Source organism: Amblyomma mixtum, chromosome 2 (assembly GCF_055824585.1).
Source record: "Amblyomma mixtum isolate Tamu chromosome 2, ASM5582458v1, whole genome shotgun sequence".
Taxonomy (NCBI): Eukaryota; Metazoa; Arthropoda; class Arachnida; order Ixodida; family Ixodidae; genus Amblyomma; species Amblyomma mixtum.
In genome coordinates, this window is record NC_143013.1 from 157,032,629 (window position 1) to 157,050,415 (window position 17,787).

At 47.9% G+C, this 17,787-nt stretch overlaps 1 protein-coding gene across 1 annotated transcript; it reads left to right on the top strand.

Annotated features, from left to right (window-relative positions):
- Nucleotides 1-15,051: 15,051 nt before the first annotated feature.
- LOC149361373 (uncharacterized) lies at nt 15,052-17,195 on the top strand. Its single transcript, XM_089572671.1, has one exon. It carries the CDS (start codon nt 15,852-15,854, stop codon nt 17,184-17,186), a length of 1,335 nt encoding a protein of 444 aa, XP_089428797.1. The 5' UTR covers nt 15,052-15,851; the 3' UTR covers nt 17,187-17,195.
- Nucleotides 17,196-17,787: the final 592 nt, after the last annotated feature.

Sequence of the window (17,787 nt, forward strand, 5' to 3'; positions counted from 1 at the left end):
ACTGAAAGCTTCGTTGTAGCTTTCTTCTTGGCATCGCTGATCTGAGTAATGAGCTCGTCTAACCCTGTGGGAGCGTTCACCGTACCGAGCATTCTACGAAAATCGTCCCATGAGACGTGCTCCTCTATTCGACGGCGTTGTTGCCGCTGTAATGACTTTCGCCCTCGAGGAGCCCATGAGACCACCACGGGATAATGATCACTGCCCATGACATCATCGGCCCTCGACCATAGGATCTCACTGGGATGAGACACTAGTGTCAAGTCTGGGGAAGTGTCTTGTTGACCTTTGTGCTGGCCAAGGCGAGTAGGTAGCGCGAGGTCGTTGGCTATGGTCAGTTTCGCTCTGACAATTTGCTGCCAAAGGTGCCTTCCCCTAGCATCTGAGTGATGATATCCCCAGCTGCTGTGCATGGCGTTAAAATCACCCCCAACTACAACGCGATCCTTGGGATATATCCTTAAGAAGTGTTCTACAAAAGACATATCTACTCGATATGTCGTAGTACCGAATGATCGCGCATAGATTGAAAAAACTAAGACTTGTTGGTCGCCATCTAAGCTAAGGCGCACTCCCGCTACCTCCTGCGTCTGTGTGCACCACGCGGAAGTATCTAGTTCAGTGTGGGCCGTGCGCGACAGAACAAGAACGCATGCCTGCCTATTGGCCATTGGAGGCGCAGATCGCGATCCTGGCCCGGGACGCCGGTGCTCTATGGAAGGGGTGCAGTAAGGTTTGTACCCTATTAGATTGGGCTTATTAATGCCAGTCTCCTGAAGCAGGACAGCTAGAGGAGGCGTTGGCGTGATGGACAGTCTCCTCTGAAGTTCCGCTTGTTTGCGACGGATTCCCCATTTTGCAAGAACCATATAGGAGAGTCCGAAGCAAAAATGTCATGTGGCTTCGCGCTAATTCCTGCCATTATTAAACTGATAGGTACGCGGAAGTGAAGGGGAATCGTGGCCACGCTGTTCACCAACTAAGACGTGCTTTTTGCTGTCGTAGGATCGCTTCGCGCCGTGCTGCCCATCTGCTGATTGACCCTGGTCGTCGAAGGAGCAGCCGCACGGCCCTCGCCACATCACGCAACGACAACGCATGCATGATAAAAGCTGTGACGTAACATCGAAGACAACGCCACTCTACTACAAAAAGGGATGATCGCCTTCGCCGCCTCGGGAATCGTGGCCACGCTGTTCACCAACTAAGACGTGCTTTTTGCTGTCGTAGGATCGCTTCGCGCCGTGCTGCCCATCTGCTGATTGACCCTGGTCGTCGAAGGAGCAGCCGCACGGCCCTCGCCACATCACGCAACGACAACGCATGCATGAGAAAAGCTGTGACGTAACATCGAAGACAACGCCACTCTACTACAAAAAGGGATGATCGCCTTCGCCGCCTCGGGAATCGTGGCCACGCTGTTCACCAACTAAGACGTGCTTTTTGCTGTCGTAGGTAGGAATTTTCCCTATTCATTTCGTTTCTTTGAACTATAAGTCTGTGGCCATTGATTCCCAACTGACTCGTGATTCTGTGATTTGCTTTCCCTTGGTTCCCTGCTTTTTATTTAATGGGGATCGATGTGTGTACGTACCGAGCGCGCATTGGCACGTTTTTCGCTCACCAGCGTCGTGATCACACTCATGGTTGTGGCTGGAGAGGGGCACCCGGACTAATCCGCGTGCTTTGCCCAAGACCGTCTGTGGTGCTGCTGACTCTTTTTTCACTGTTACTGCTTTGTTCTGGGGATGTCGAGGCAAACCCTGGTCCAAAGATGGACGACGTTTTAGCTCTCATCAGTGAATGCCATAGTGAAACCACAGCCACCCTAGCTGCAATCAAAAAAGACATAATCAGCATAAAAACGCGGGTTAAAAACATTGAACAGAACATCGGAAGTGTCCCCGAAATTGGGAACAATGTCGAGGCGGTGAAGTTGGGCATCGCAAAAACAAGTGAAGAGCTGGCAGATGTAGTAGACGACATGAATAACCGCATGAGACGAAACAATCTGCTCATCAAAGGCCTCCCCGAAGAAGAACAGGAGGGTTTTGCCGAATCTGAACGTATTGTGAAGAATTTCTTCTCCACCCACCTCGATTTAAACGTCACTGACATCGAACGTGCTCATCGTATAGGACAGCGCCGCTCAGGAATTAACAGACCATTAATTGTGAAATTTCTCAACTTTAAAACAAAAACAGAGGCTTTGCGCAACGCTCACAAACTGAAGGACTTGGAATCAATGACAGTATGGCTGGAGGAGGACTTCTCTCCCAAGATTCAGTTAGCGCGCAAGAAGTTGCGAGACTTCGTCAAGACAAATCGGGACGAAAAGGAACGTTTCCGCATACGCTTCAACAAATTGCATTTTAGGGGGAGTACCTTTATGTATGATGCAGCTACTGGCAGTGTCGTAGAAATACGCCAAAATAGACCGAGCACAGAACGAGACGAACAAGCTTCGGCCGAAACCAGCCAAACCAACTCTCAGCCAAGCGAAGAACAACCAAACAAAATTTCAGACTGACTTCCCCCGCCCGGCCATAGCAAACACATGGACACCAATAACGTTTCGGTTCTCTTGGCAAACTTCCGTAGTATAATACCGAAACTTCACGTTCTCAATTCATTCATCTACACATGTTCCGCGGATGTCATTGTCGGCACTGAAACCTGGCTTTCGGACGACATCCCCGACTCTGAATTGTCATTTCCGCCTTCGTTTCAAATTTTTCGTAAAGATAGGATCGGTTCTCGAGGGGGAGGAGTAATCATAGCAATAGAAAAGGAATTTCGCCCGACTGTTATACCTATTGACACAGGACTGGAAATGATTTGGGTCTCGGCACATGTTGGAACTAGAAGAATTATCTTAGGAGTTCTTTACAGACCTCCTGACTCTGCATCTGATTTTACTGATTCCCTGAATGAAGCCTTAGAGCAGATAACACTTAAACATCCCAAATCAATTCTTGTCCTGTGCGGAGATTTTAACTATCCTTCTATCAACTGGTTGGATTATTCTGTCAGCCATCATAATTTGCACCTATTACTATCACAACAAATGGCGTCGCCCGCGCAATCGACAAGCTAGAACTAAAAAAGGCCCCAGGACCCGATGGGATCAGTACAAAGATTCTGAAACTAACATGTCACGAATCATCTGGTTTGCTCGCGCTGATATTTCAACAATCTCTGGATACAGGACAGCTCCCGGACGACTGGAAACAAGCACACATCATTCCCGTACACAAATCAGGAAGTAACACCGATCCAAACAACTTCAGGCCTATCTCACTTACTTGCATCTGCTGCAAACTACTAGAGCATATCTTCTTTTCCCACATCATGAACCATCTGAACCTAAATAACTTACTTCTCGAGAACCAGCACGGATTCCGGCAAAACCGATCATGCCAGTCACAACTCTTTGAGCTTGTGACTGACCTTCATCAATCCGTACACATGTCTCATCTCACAGACGCCATTTTCATTGACTTTACAAAAGCTTTTGACCGTGTTGCCCACAAACGCCTACTACTGAAGACCCGAAATTTACAGCTCGACGACAAAACAACTACATGGATCGAGCAATTCCTAACCGATCGTTACCAGTCGGTCAAAATTGAGAACCTCATTTCTAAACCCACTCGCGTATTATCCGGTGTCCCGCAGGGCTCAGTATTAGGGCCATTACTTTTTCTAATTTATATAAACGACATAGCCTCTAATATTACTTCATCAATACGGCTTTTCGCAGATGACTGCGTAATATACAGGCAGATAACCACCCCGACTGATGCACTAGCTCTCCAATCAGATCTAACAGAACTAACTGAATGGTGTTCAACGTGGCAGATGGATATCAATGTCAGCAAAACTAAGCATGTAAGATTCTCTAGCGTAGCAGAAACATCACAGAATAATTACCGGTTAAATAATAGTGGAATTGACTCCGTGTCGTGTATAAAATATCTGGGAGTGTTTTTCAGTCAGAACTTAACCTGGGATGCTCACATTGAATACATAACTAATAAAGCCTTTAAAAAAATTGGTCTCTTGAAACGCCGTCTACCCCTTGCGAACGCTGAAACACGGCACAGCGCTTATACAACGCTTATCAGGTCGTCTGTTGAATACGCTTCTGTTATATGGAACCCCTCCCACGCGATTCTTACAAATGCTCTAGAAGCAGTACAAAATAAAGCCGTCAGATTCATACTGTCATCCTACTCACGTCATCAAAGCGTATCAGCAATGAAGCAAGCCATCAATCTTCAACCTCTTGCTACACGTAGAAAGTTCGCCCGGTTGTCATTATTTCACACCTTATACTATAGCGAAACGCCGTTCTCCCGAAATCATATCTTTCCTGCACCTCATTGTTCAGCTCGCCTGGATCATGCGCATAAGGTACGTCCGATTTTCGCTCGCACACTAAAATATCAGAAGTCACCGCTAGTTTTGTCAATTAATGAATGGAACTCATTGCCATCCAGCATTGTCGGCCATACTGAATTATCATCGTTTCAAACAGCTTTACTAACATTTTTGAACACAGAAGATGCGTCATAGAGTGCTAGATGATTTACCGTGTCCGTGACTTTTTGGCGGTCCTTTTTTTGCTTTGCCATTTCTTGTGTGCTGAACAGCTCCGGAGCCTCTTTTGTGTGTCATTGTATTTTTAGTTACTTATTTTGCCCTAATTATTACTCACTTGTTTGAACGTGTTGAATTTTGCGGTTTCAATGTGTTATACTGCACTTAACCAAATGTTACCCAAACTCTGCCTTCTGTATATTTACCATCATTTGTTATGAGTTGATTTGTTATGTGTGCTTTCTTTTAATCATTCCCCCCCTATGTAATGCCCTCTTCTGGGTCTTTAGGGTAAATAAATAAATAAATAAATAAATAAATAAATGATGTGTGGCCAATTTCGGGCTCTTGATTCGGAGAAACCTGTGACATTCCCAAGAGTGGGAGCATACGCTTGATCACCTCGGCAGTGACCAGTTCGATAATGCGCGTCAGCTGGTTTTCATCTAAGTGTAGCGTACGCGAACTATCTTTTGCAAGATTCGTTTGCGCGCCGCGTTGCGTATCACGGAGTGTTTCAGCGTAAACCCGATGAATACGCGCTTGCTTTGGTGCTGCCGCGGTATGCTCAAAAACTGCGGTTAGAGATGGGGTGGCATTCCTTTGACTATTGCTCTCAGATTGTGTGGAGGGCTTGTGCTCGTATTGCCGTTTAGTTTTATTTTCGCTGTCTCGTGTCTTCGGCAACGGCTGACTTTGTAGTGGAGGGAAGTCCTGATTAACAAGCACAATTAGATTCGAGGCTGATTGCTGTGTACTCACAGGGCCCTTGTGCGCCGTCGTCGACACCGTTTGGTTACCACGTAGAATCTCGGCTTGTTGTTTGCGTTCTTCTCGCCGCGATACTCGGATACGACGGAAAATGCCATTCCTCAAGGTTTTTGTGGCCTGCCGCCGAGCAGGGCACTGTGGGTCCGTGGCTACGTGGGGACCTCTGCAATTGCGGCATAGTGGTTCCGTCGGACAAACCTCGAGGTTTCCATGTGCAAGGCGACCGCAGTACGAGCATCGACGTTGGTCTACTAATGGACACGAAATTGCCCTGTGTCCGATTTTGTGACAGGTCTCACATATGATAGACTTCGGGTGATAAGGCGTCACCGGAAGGAGTATGCTGTACAGATGAATTTTTCGGGGAAGTCTGGAGCCCTCAAACGTGATTAGAGCTGCTCCGTCCTTGCCCATAGGCCTGGCGTTTATTATCCTGCACGAGTAGCACGTGAGGTTTGCCATGAGCTGTTCGCTTGTTAAGCCGTTGGCACGATAAATGACCCCGCGGATCTGGCCGGGGCGTATGGTTTCATACGCTTGGATAGGTGTCTCCTTTCCAGAAATTATGAGAGACTGCAGTCCAATCAGATGGTCTCTGGCATGCATATGCGATATGTCGACAGCAAACTGATTGCTTCGTTCAAGAGGCCGTAATTGAAAGCCAGAGTGAAAATGAATTTTTCGAAGCTCATTAGCAACAGCTTCGTGCAGCCAGTGTGCGGGGAGTGTCCCTAGTTGTCCAGGTGCGGTTAGCTTAATTATCACAGTGTATTTAACACTGATTGGATCGGCGGCTGTGGCCTTGTTCTTTCGCCTAACAGGCTGCCATTCATCTTCTTCAGTATGTTCATTATCAGCCAAGTGATCGATTCTGCCCATTGGGGTGACTATGGACGCTGAGGCACAGCCTAGCGATCGATAATGCTCATCTGTGAAGCGAGCATTTATAGCTATCTGGGAGTGGGCATGTTTTACGCCGTGTCGTTTGTTCTCAAAGCGAGTGCTTTCTTGAGCCATCCGCGAGGTGCCTGACCCCATCCTAGGTTGCTTGGCAAATTTCGAAAACGGAAAAGTGCAAGATCCTACCTCGGAAGGGGCGCTTCCCGGCTTCTTTTCCGTGGAAAGAACACAGAATGGGTTGGAGACAGGTATCGTCGCAACCACTTGAATGGCTTCGTCATCCGCCATGCTTTCGTCGGCGCCGAGCACGGCGTCAGGTTGGGCCGCGTTATCTGTGTCGCTGCAAAGCGATGTTACCGCGGCGTCTTGCCGAGGCTGTTGCGAAGCCATGTTGGCGGCTTCGGCGGCAGCCGTATCCGTAGCATCCGGATGGTTTCCTGGGGTAGTCGTTGACGCGGAAGCGTTGAAACCGTCGTCCACAGGTGGCGAGGAACACGATGGGGGTGGCCCATTCATTTTTAGGAGCCTAGCCCAAAAACGTCCGGGCCAAAAAGCTTCAAAAAGTCGGAGCGATGCGAACGTGCGTCTGTTCGAGACGGCTGCTTGCAGCGCCCTCCCCGAAACTCTTTATTTGGGCTAACTAGCGCCCGGAAAGAACTTAATCGCTCGGCGGCATAGCAACAAGCGTGATCGGCGATCATCGAACAGAATGCCCGCCGCTCTCGGCCCTGCGCTTTCTAAAGCTGATAGCCAACTATCGAGACAAAGCTGGAAAGTTACTAGAACACTCTGTAGCAACATAGAGTCGGCTTCGCCTGGATGCGATATATCCAGATAAGTCTAGGCGCGTGTTGCATCACAAACAAAGCGATAAAGCGGCTTGCCTGCAGCTTTGAAGAATGAACAAATAAACACTACAAACATTCGCTGTAGTGCACGCGCACGCGCTCACGCGCACACGCGCACACGCGCGCACACACACGCGCACGCACGCACGCACGCGCACGCACACGCACGCACGCACGCACACATGCACACATGCGCACGCACGCGCACGCACACGCACGCACACGCACACGCACGCGCACGCGCACACGCGCACACGCGCGCACACACACACACACACACATACATACATACATACATACATATTTATTTATTTTGTCATATTTACACATGGAAGTATGTGTGCCCGCGGAAGCGCAAGACAGGGCGCTTGTGGGCGGGTCACGGCAATCAAACAAAGTGCAGACTCAGTACAGACAAAATTACATGGTTTGCAATATAAAAGAGAAAAAAAGCAAAAAAAAACATATATTGATACGAACAACAGTCACACTTGTACACACTGAAAAAGCAGGTTAAATACATAGATTATGAGGATCCAACAGCAACAACAACAAAAAAAAGCACCCGTGCTTCATAACACGTATCAACAAGACCTTTAGAGTGTTTAGAGCCATGATGATGTCAGTGTACCGTTTTTAAGGTTCTAGACGTAACTAGCCGGGATTTTACTTGTGATTTGACCTCTTTGATAGTCTGCAATGATAGGATTTTTGTTGGTAGCTGGTTAAAAAGAAAGGGCATGTAGAACATTCGGCACCTTTTTCCATAGTGTGTATATATCTTGGGAAGTTTAAACGGCTCTACTTTTCTTAGTATTTTAGGTTTGTTCACAGGAAGCTTAAAGTTATTAGAAAAGTAGTTTCTACTAATTACTACATGTGTAAATAAATCTTGAGTCAAGTATACATCAGCTGCAATCATTCTTTCAGCACTATCTAAGGTCTCCTTAGACGTGCCATACAAAATGTTTGCAGAATTTCTGTGTAGTAATCTATCGATTTGGTTCCTTCTAGACAACACACATGAGCCATAAACAGTGATACCATACCTTAATATAGACTCTCCTATAGCCTTAAACACAAGCTGACGCAACCTAACAGAAGTATTGGATTTCATTCTGTAAACATACATAGAAGAAACACGGAGTCGTTTGATGAGATGCTCAACATGAGAAGACCAAGACATGTTGGCGTCGAGATGAATACCTAGATATTTGACTCTTTCACACAAGGGCAGTGAAACACATTGACATCTAGGGCAGAAAGTACCGTGCACAATAACAGATTCCTTTAATATGACATTTTTGTGCGGATTTCTAAAACAAACCAGAGCCGTTTTCTGCTTGTTAATGTAAATCTGGTTACCTGAAAACCAATCACACACTTTTTTAACACACACACACGCACACGCACACACGCACACACACGCACACGCACGCACGCACACACGCACACACGCACGCACACACGCGCACGCACACGCGCACAAGCGCACACGCGCGCACACACACACACACCATTGATTTTCAATTTAAAACCTGAGGCTGTGCTTATCGCACAGCTGGTTGTTTGCATATGTTTGCAGACGTGGCATCTACTTTTGGCGCAGTGTCGGCAACCCAACCCAAGGTGGTTATGTGTTTTTGAGTGTACGAGAATGTTTTGAATGTTTGTCGGTCGTCTGTAGACTACGTGAGGGGGAGAAGTGAAAATTTTGGCGAGGCGCTCGCTTTGTTCGAGAATGTTGAAATGTTTTTGAAGGATTTTGTTTACGTTGGGGGGATTACTTGTGTAGGTGAGTACCAAGTTTGACCGGTGATCTGTTGCTTCACTACTTCGACTTCCATCTAGTATTTCCTCTCGGCTGAGTTTAGAGGCCATTTGAATTGCATCGTCGACAATGGCGGGGGATATCTTTGCTTGGTGAGCACTTCTGATATGCGATTGGAATTTCTCACGAAGTCTTGATCTTGTGAAGAGATTCTTTTAAATCGATGTGCCTGAGAGTGTGGGATACTTGGTTTGGAGTGGCGAGGATGACAACTTTGAAAGTGTAAGTATTGTTGACGGACCGTCGGTTTTCTATATACGCTGGTGTTAAGTGAGCCTTAATTTACCGAAATCTCGACATTTAGGAAGTTAATTGTGGTGTGGGAGTACGCATGAGTGAACGATACGTTAGGGTGGACAAGGTTGAATTGTTCAATAAAATGTAGGAGTTCTTGCTCTGTGCCAAGCCAAATTAAAAAAAAATGTCATCCAAATAGCGTTTGTATTGGATGGGCTTGATGAGAGAATCTTGCAAAAATTTAGATTCAATACTATGCATGAAGATGTTGGCTTAGGTGGGGGCCATCCTTGTAAATCAAATCAAATCAAATCAATTTATTTAGCATTTATTTCAATACAGAAATAAATGCAAGGATAAGAACAAAAAGCTGCTTCTCGAGCAGGTTGACAACGGTTCTTACCCCTTGTTTTCTCTTGGCAACGGATAACAGCAGAAATAATACAAAGCTGCGATTAAAATTGTACGAACATAAGAGCATGCAGTATACTTAGAAACTGTAAACACAAAATATATAGTAAACACAAAATACATAATATACATAGTAATTCCAAACAAAAATGCTGCATATTAGTAAAAAGTAATAATACCGGTTCAATGTAACTGATAGACATGGATTCAATAAGACGAATACTAATACTTAATCACCAATATTTTGCACATTGAAGAACATCTAACGGCGAAATTGATATATGGCTATACAGGACTAAAAACATTTCCTGCTACATTTGCAGGCATAGAAGCACAGACCACAGTTTTACCATAGACAGTGTAAAAATACGTGCACAAAAGGCTGCAATAATAAAACAAGATTTCAAAACATTGACGCTACCTCCCTAAATTGTGAGTGAACAAACACTTAAGGTGTTGTTTCGATAGTGTGTGGATGTCCGTGTTTGAATTATGATAGTTGTTAAGTAAAGTAGGCATAATGTATTGTAGTCTGTTGTGACCATGATTCGTGCGGGAAAACGGCACCAACCATACTTCTCTTGTTCTTATATTGTACGGCACCTCGGGTGGTTTTGTTAAATTGCATAATCGTAAAAAGGCATCCGATTAAATTTCAGGGAATATTTGTGTTTTAATAGGTTTGGTTTATGGGGTTTAATGTCCCAAAGCGACTAAGGCTATGAGAGACGCCGTAGTGGAGGGCTCCGGAAATTTCGACCACCTGGGGTTCTTTAACGTGCACTGACATCGCACAGTACATGGGCCTCTAGAATTTCTCCTCCAAAGAAATTCTAGCCGCCGCGGCCGGGATCGAACCTGCGTCTTTTGGGTCAGCAGCCGAGCACCATAACCGCTGAGCCACCGCGGCGGCTTGTGTTTTAATAGGGCATTCAGCTCGTACATATGTGTCACAGGAACAACACCAAGTAAGGGGAACAGGTCACTTGTGTGAGCGTCGTATGGAACATCTGCTATGTGACGGAGAGCTCTTTTTTGTAAAAGAAGGAGTTTGTTGATGTTCGTTAGTGATGTAGTTCCCCATACAAGATTACAATAGTTTAGCTGAGGATTGAAGATAGCATTATAAACTAGCAGCTTTATTTTGAGTGGAATAACTTGTCTAAATCGGCAAAGTATCCCGCAAGCCCTGGCCAGACATTTAATCACACAGCCTACATGGATATCGCAGATCAAGTTCTCGTGAAAGGTGACACCGAGCGTTTTCACTTCCTTTGTTATTTCTATCTTCTCAGATCCTAAATAGAGATTAAGATTACGGTCAACAAATTTTTGTGATGACGAGAAAATGACAGCCTTTGTTTTTTTATTGTTTATTGCTAAAGAATTAATTTTGCTCCATTCTGACAATTTATTCAGGGTAATATTTCCTAATTTCTCGAGTTCGGTCGTATCGTCACATTGAATGAAAAAGCTCGTGTCATCTGCATAAATTACCAAAGAGGCTTCTGGGGATACCCGTGTTATATCATTAATGTATATATTGAAGAGTACCGGTCCGAGGACACTGCCCTGTGGTACTCCGCATGTTATGCTTCGTAATGTGGACTGCTCTTCTCCAATAGAAACGCATTGTTTTCTGTTTTCTAAATCAGATGTTAGGAGAGCAAGGACAATGCCACGAAAACCGTAGTGCTCTAATTTAGCGAAAAGAGTTTGATGATTAATTCTGTCGAAAGCCTTTGAAAAGTCAACGTAAACACCTAATGTTATTTTTCTTTCTTCGAATCCTTTGATAATGAAATCTTTTTGGGTTAGAAGAGCCAGTTCCGTAGACATATTTTGGCGGAAACCAAACTGGCGCTCCGACCAAACATTATGCTTATTATAAAATGACATAATCCTTTTACAGATGACTTTTTCAAATCCCTTTGAGATAACTGGCAGCACCGAAACTGGGCGGTAGTTCGAAAGCTCATTTTTGTTTCCAGATTTGTACAGGACAGTCACTTTAGCCCTCTGCATGTTCACTGGAAAGACACCAGTGGCTAGACACACATTGAAAATATGGGCAATAACGTCTACCAGGAGGTCGACAACAAACTTAATAGGCCTGATTTCCAGCCCGTCTATACTCGTGCTTTGCTGTTTTTGCAGGACATAAAAACTGAGTGAATTTCCTGTGGTGTAATAGGTTCAAAAAAAGCAGAGTTTGCATTAGGTGCACCTAAAAAGAGTTTTGCATTTTCATTATAGTTGCTATTTGCAAGAGTTGTGAAGTATTCGTTAAAATGAGATGCTAATTGCGTACCAGTTAATTGCTGATCGTTGATTGTGATTTTCAGACTATCATTCTGTTTTGTACCTGGTTTCAATAAATGATTTATTTCACGCCATATGAGGTCACTGCGGCCAGATGCCTCATTAAATACATGTTCGTAGTAATCTTAGATTTCCGAAAGAACTTCGTCACTTTATTTCTGTATTTTTTAAAAGCAGAACAGTCTGCAGGATTTCGAGTTTTCACGAATTGAAAGTACATTTCATCTTTTCGCCTATCATTTCAAGGCACTCATCTGTGAGCCATGGCTTGCGAATTTTTTTTGAACTCTTTACTCTTTTCACATGAAAACAACTATCGTAAACATTCTTAAGGACAGTCATAAACGTGTCATATGCTAGATTTCCATCTGTGCATTCATATACAGAGGTCCAGTTTGTGCATTCCACCCGACTTCGAAAAATATTGAGAGTTTTCAGGTTAATATTTCGTGTAAGAAAAGACATAGGTGGATTGGCACAGTTTTTCAAAACACCATTTTGTTTGCAGATCAGATAAACTGGCGAATGATCACCCATGGCTGTGCCATTAATATTTAAGTAGTGTTGATCGTTGAATTCAAAGTTGTTTTATTCGAGTACGATTTTCGCAAGTATTTCTAGAACACGTGGGGCAGGGGACTCCTCTTTTCTATCTTGTTTGTACGCTTCGGTCAGAGATCTGTTGCCATCGGAATGAGGAATATTAGTGTAGAGTAAGATTACATTTACTGTTACCAGAAAGGCACCTTCCGAAAGTTTAAGGCCCGCTATTTCGCGAAGGAAATGGTTTGTGTCTCGAATGTAGGATGGGTGTGTTGTTGGAATATGCCTGATTAATGTGTCAATGTAACTGGAAATTGGTTCTGTAATCGTGCCAATGCCAGATACTATAGGGCGGCCAGGAATATCCGTTTTGTGGATTTTCGGTAGTAAGTAGAATCGACCTGGCGACGGGTGTGGTGCGGTGAGGGCTTTAGATAACCTTACGGCTATGTCCCCTTTTTGCGCAAGCTGATCTAGAGACTCTGCTATAAATTGTTGGTATTGTGCAGTTGGGTCTTTATCATGAAGTTTGTAGAAGCAATTGTTAGAGAGTTGTCTCAAGCCTTCCTCAATGTATGCTTCACTATCCATGACTACTATACCACCTCCTTTATCTTCTGGCTTTATGGTTACATCTGTCCGTCTGCTGAGAGCCTTCAATGCGTCCCGTTCTTGTTTGGACAGGTTCGGTCTCCCTGGAGTGCGGCTTTTGTAAGCGCGAATTATGTTGTTCTGGACCGCATTAATATACATGTCCAAGTGTTTCTCTCTTCCCATGTTAGGAGTCCAGTGTTGGTTTGTAACGCAGAATTTTCTGCTGTCTGCACTAAGCTGGGGCCTATCACAAAAGTATTCTTTCAGTCGCAACATTCGTGCAAAATTGTCCAAATCTTTTAAAACTGAGAATTCATTGTATTTACTTGTGGTGGGGCAGAACGTAAGACCTCGAGCAAGAACTGATTTCTCGTCAATTGTTATGGCGCTGGATGATAGATTAATAATGCTATCCTGGAAACCAGACCCAGAGCTTGTAGCAACGGGTTTATCATTAGTGGCTGCTCCCGTTCCAGAGCGTTCTGCTTGTGTTGTGGGTATTAATGTCGTTTGTGTCGTTGCGTTTAATTTGTTGTTGGGGCTTGCCGTAACAATGGTGTGATTATTTGTAGCTACCTCCGTTTCGGATTCTTCGCGTTCAGCTGGGTTTGTCCACGCGAGGTGTGGAATCCCGTCCCTAATGAATTTTTACGTTTTATCTCGCGTACCTCGCTGGTTCTCTTTTCCTCAAAGAGCGTAAGTTCGGTGGCCTCAGGCGCGGTTAGGGCAATGTGTTGACGAGCACGACTCTCTTCTTTTTTCAGAGCCCCCAAGACCCTCTCAAAATGGCCAATCGTAACTCCAAGCAATTCCAAAGTGGCAGATTCTAGTACACGATTCCAATTATCTTTTCCTCATCACACAGGTTACCCATTGATGGTGTTAGTGAAATTTGTAAACCTTTTGGTGCGATTTTTATTGCATATAGATCTTTAGGCTATGGATATGGAGTTCGCGCCTTATTCGTTTATCCACGATTTTTCTCAACTTTAAAAATTTGGAATTATTTGAGGAAGGCTGTCGGTAGGGTGAGAAAGAGAGAGTCGGCGTACTCACGCGGCCTTATTGTCAGTGTTGACGAACGCGTTGTGCGGAACCACAGCGCTTTCGGAGATCGTAGCGAGACGGAGGCGCGCTTGGGATTTCCGGTCTCGAGCTCGTGGCGGCACCCATGTGGCCTTCCACCGTGGAAGGCGTTTGTCGCTGTGCCTGGTCTGGATGGCCTGAGGCTGCGCCGGGGCTTGCTGGAGTACTCGTGCTGTTTTCGGTGGGTTTCTGGTTTAGTTGGTTTGGTTTATGGGGTTTAACGTCCCAAAGCGACTAAGGCTATGAGAGACGCCGTAGTGGAGGGCTCCGGAAATTTCGACCACCTGGGGTTCTTTAACGTGCACTGACATCGCACAGTACATGGGCCTCTAGAATTTCTCCTCCAAAGAAATTCTAGCCGCCGCGGCCGGGATCGAACCCGCGTCTTTCGGGACAGCAGCCGAGCACCATAACTGACGGCAGCGGTGTTGGCCTCGGCGCTGTTCTAGTCCAGCGATGCGACAACAAAGAGCACGTTCTTGCGTATGCGAGTCGCTCGCTCAGCAAGCCGGAGCGCAATTATACAGTCACCGAGCACGAATGCTTGGCTGTCGTCTTCGCCACGCAGCGCTTCCGTTCCTATCTGTACGGACGAGCGTTCACCGTCGTCACCGACTATCATGCCCTCTGTTGGCTCGGTGACTTCGTGACCCGTGCGGCTGCCTTGCACGGTGGGCTCTCCGGCTACAAGAGTTCGATTACACAGTCGTCTACGAGAGCGGTCGCCGTCACGCTGACGCGGACTGTCTTTCGATTTCGCGGATGCCTCTTCCTGAGTATGAGTCTACCATCGCTACTTCAGACCACTGCGTCGCGTCAGTGTCACCTGCTTTTCCTGATGTCGCAACGTTCAAAGCGGAACAGCAGACAGATTCAACCCTACGGTCTCTCTTTGCGGCAGCTGAAGATCCTCCCAATGTCAACCACTTTTGTGTGCGGGATGGTCTTCTCTGGAAGCTGTGGGGATACACATGAATCCCCTGCCCCATAGTAACGGCCGCGCGTAATTATCACGCGATGCTATGCGCGCGCCGTTCGGGAGGTTGCGAGGATGGGCACTCACGCCGCCCCCGCTTCCTTTCTCGCCCCGCCGCGGCGGCGGGGACTTTCCCTCTTTCTCCTTTCGCAACGGAGAGACCTCCTCTCCACAGCCCGGGAAGAAGGCGCGTTTCTCCCGAGGCTCGCTCGTCTTCTGGCGGGAGCCGTGCACACGCACGGATCGGAGATCTGCCACGGAGACCGCTGCCCTTATCGCCCGGCCACCGTGTGTGACTTGACCGCCGCGGGCCGTGAGCGAGGAACCACGCGAGGTGAGCGGAACCTACTTCCCCCACATTTTTGCGTGCGTTCTGCCCTTTGTGTTTTCCACCCCCGTACGCGAGCGGAACATCCTCGCTCGTTACGGCGGTTGTATTGTTGCTGCTGCACTGTATTGCTCGGGAGCAATAAACGCTCCTCCGAGTAGCATACTCGTGTTTGTCCCCTCTGGCCCGAACCCGCCGTGGTTGCGACTTACCGCACCGCGGGTTGGGGGTCACAGCTCTGACTGCTAGGGCTGGCACGCTGGTGCTAGAGAGCGACAACTGCTTCTAGCCCTTTGAGCGTTATCACAAGAATAGACCCCCATATTCTTGGCGCCCAACGTGGGGCCAGAGGTGTGACAAACCGAGTGTCTGTGTGAGCGACTGCCGACACACAGACTAGCCATGGCGGCGAGCGGGATTGACATCCAGTCCCTGCTGTGGTTGTCCAATACGGCTTCTCAGCAGCAACATCTTGGCACGGCAGTAACAACTACTGCAGGTGTGTTCCCAGAGGCTGACGCTAGCCCCTGTGATCTTATATCGTTTGAGCCGAGCGGTGCTTCACACGACACACCGGCTCAGACGAGCGGCGACGCTAGGCACTTCTCGCCAAGCGCTATGCCGCCAGGTAGGGAGAGCATGGCGCGACACGTGCAATCTTGCTCATCCCAACTGGGCCCTCAGCCAGAACTACCTGGCCAGGCCCAAGAGGCTGTGTTGCGCAACGCCTTGCGCCTCATAGAGAGCCTCACGGGTATCGTGCAGAACAACCTGCAAACACCCGCTCCAGCGGCGAGTCCGAGGCTAAGGGTGGACCTTCCCAGCTACGGCGGCTATCACGATCTTGTCAGTGCCAACGAGTACCTTGAGCGCATGCTGACCTACCAGCAGGCGACAGGGCTTTCCGATGGCGAGATTCTGGCGCGTGTCGTGCCAATCTCACTGACTGATCAGGCTGCCCGCTGGTTCCGCCTTACTGGCCATCGGTCTCGCACAATGGAGGAGTTCCGAGCGAGGTTTCGCGAGGAGTTCTTGCCCGCAGATTACGACCGTCGTCTGCGGCGCGAGTTGGAGCTGCGTACTCAGCATCCGGACGAATCGTTGCTTGAGTACGTGAGGGCGATGGACGAACTCTATCGTTTTGCAGACCCCTCAGCTTCGAACGGCGAGAAGGTAGAGCGTGTTACGCGACAAGCGCACCCTACCTTCGCAGCCTACCTACGAGGCGTACCGTTCAGGGACTTGGACGAACTCGCCTCGGCAGCCAAGCGCATACAGGCGGACATACTCGCCTCCCGCGCGTATCGGCCACCCCCGCCAGCGTCGCAGGCACTTGAGCCGCGATGCGCCTGGAACGGAGACACTTTTCGAAACCGTTCCCGGGGAGCCGAATTGGTTGCCTTCAGTGACGGGCAACTGAGAAACGGTTGGGAACTGTCAGACCGAGCTCTCGACCCGTACACGTATGCTATGCGGTCAGCACACGCTGCGCGTGGCCAAGGTATGCAGAATCGGGACCGACATACCGACCCGAGGACGCTAGACCAAAGGGCATCTGCGACGGTTCGCCCGGCAGGGAGGAACGGTCAGCCGGCGCGAGGCGACAACTGCCCCGCCCGGCAACGGCCGAATACCCTCTGCTACCGGTGCAACCAACGAGGGCACTACGCCCGGGAGTGCAGAGGCCCCGTGAACCGAGAGCACGCGCTTTCGGGAAACGAACGCAGCCGCCGGTAAGCAACGCTTCGCAGCCGGCGGCGTCAACAGCGGTGCTCAGTGAGTCACACGAACTCCTAGCCCCGCTGGCTTGTCGTTTGGAACCACCCAGCGACACGCCAGTACCGCTTATTGAGCTTACAGTGGCACAACGTAAGTTCATGGCATTGCTAGACACAGGAGCGAGCGCATCCCTGTTTGGCGACGAGGTATGTGAGCATCTCCGTCGGAACGGACTCCGACTGCGAGCGAGCAACCTCACGTTCCGATTAGCCAGCGGCACTGCACACGCGAGCGGTGCCGCGCGGCTTGTGGTGCGGTGGGAGAAAAGAGTGAGGCGCCAGCGCTTCGCTCACCTCCCCGGCCTATCGGTTCCAATTATTCTTGGTAGAGACTTCCTCGCCAAGACGGGCATTGTTATTGACGTCTGCAACGGAGGATATAGGGAGCGAGCATGTGGCACCCTGAAACCTTTCGTTCAACCCCAAAAAGCGTCGAAAGCACATTCGCTTTCCGATGCTTCGCGCGCAGACGTACGCAACGATCGCCCGAAAAAAAGCCTCGAAACGCCTTCGGCTCGGCTGAACAACCAGCCTGTCGACCGCGTCGAGAGGAAAAGCGC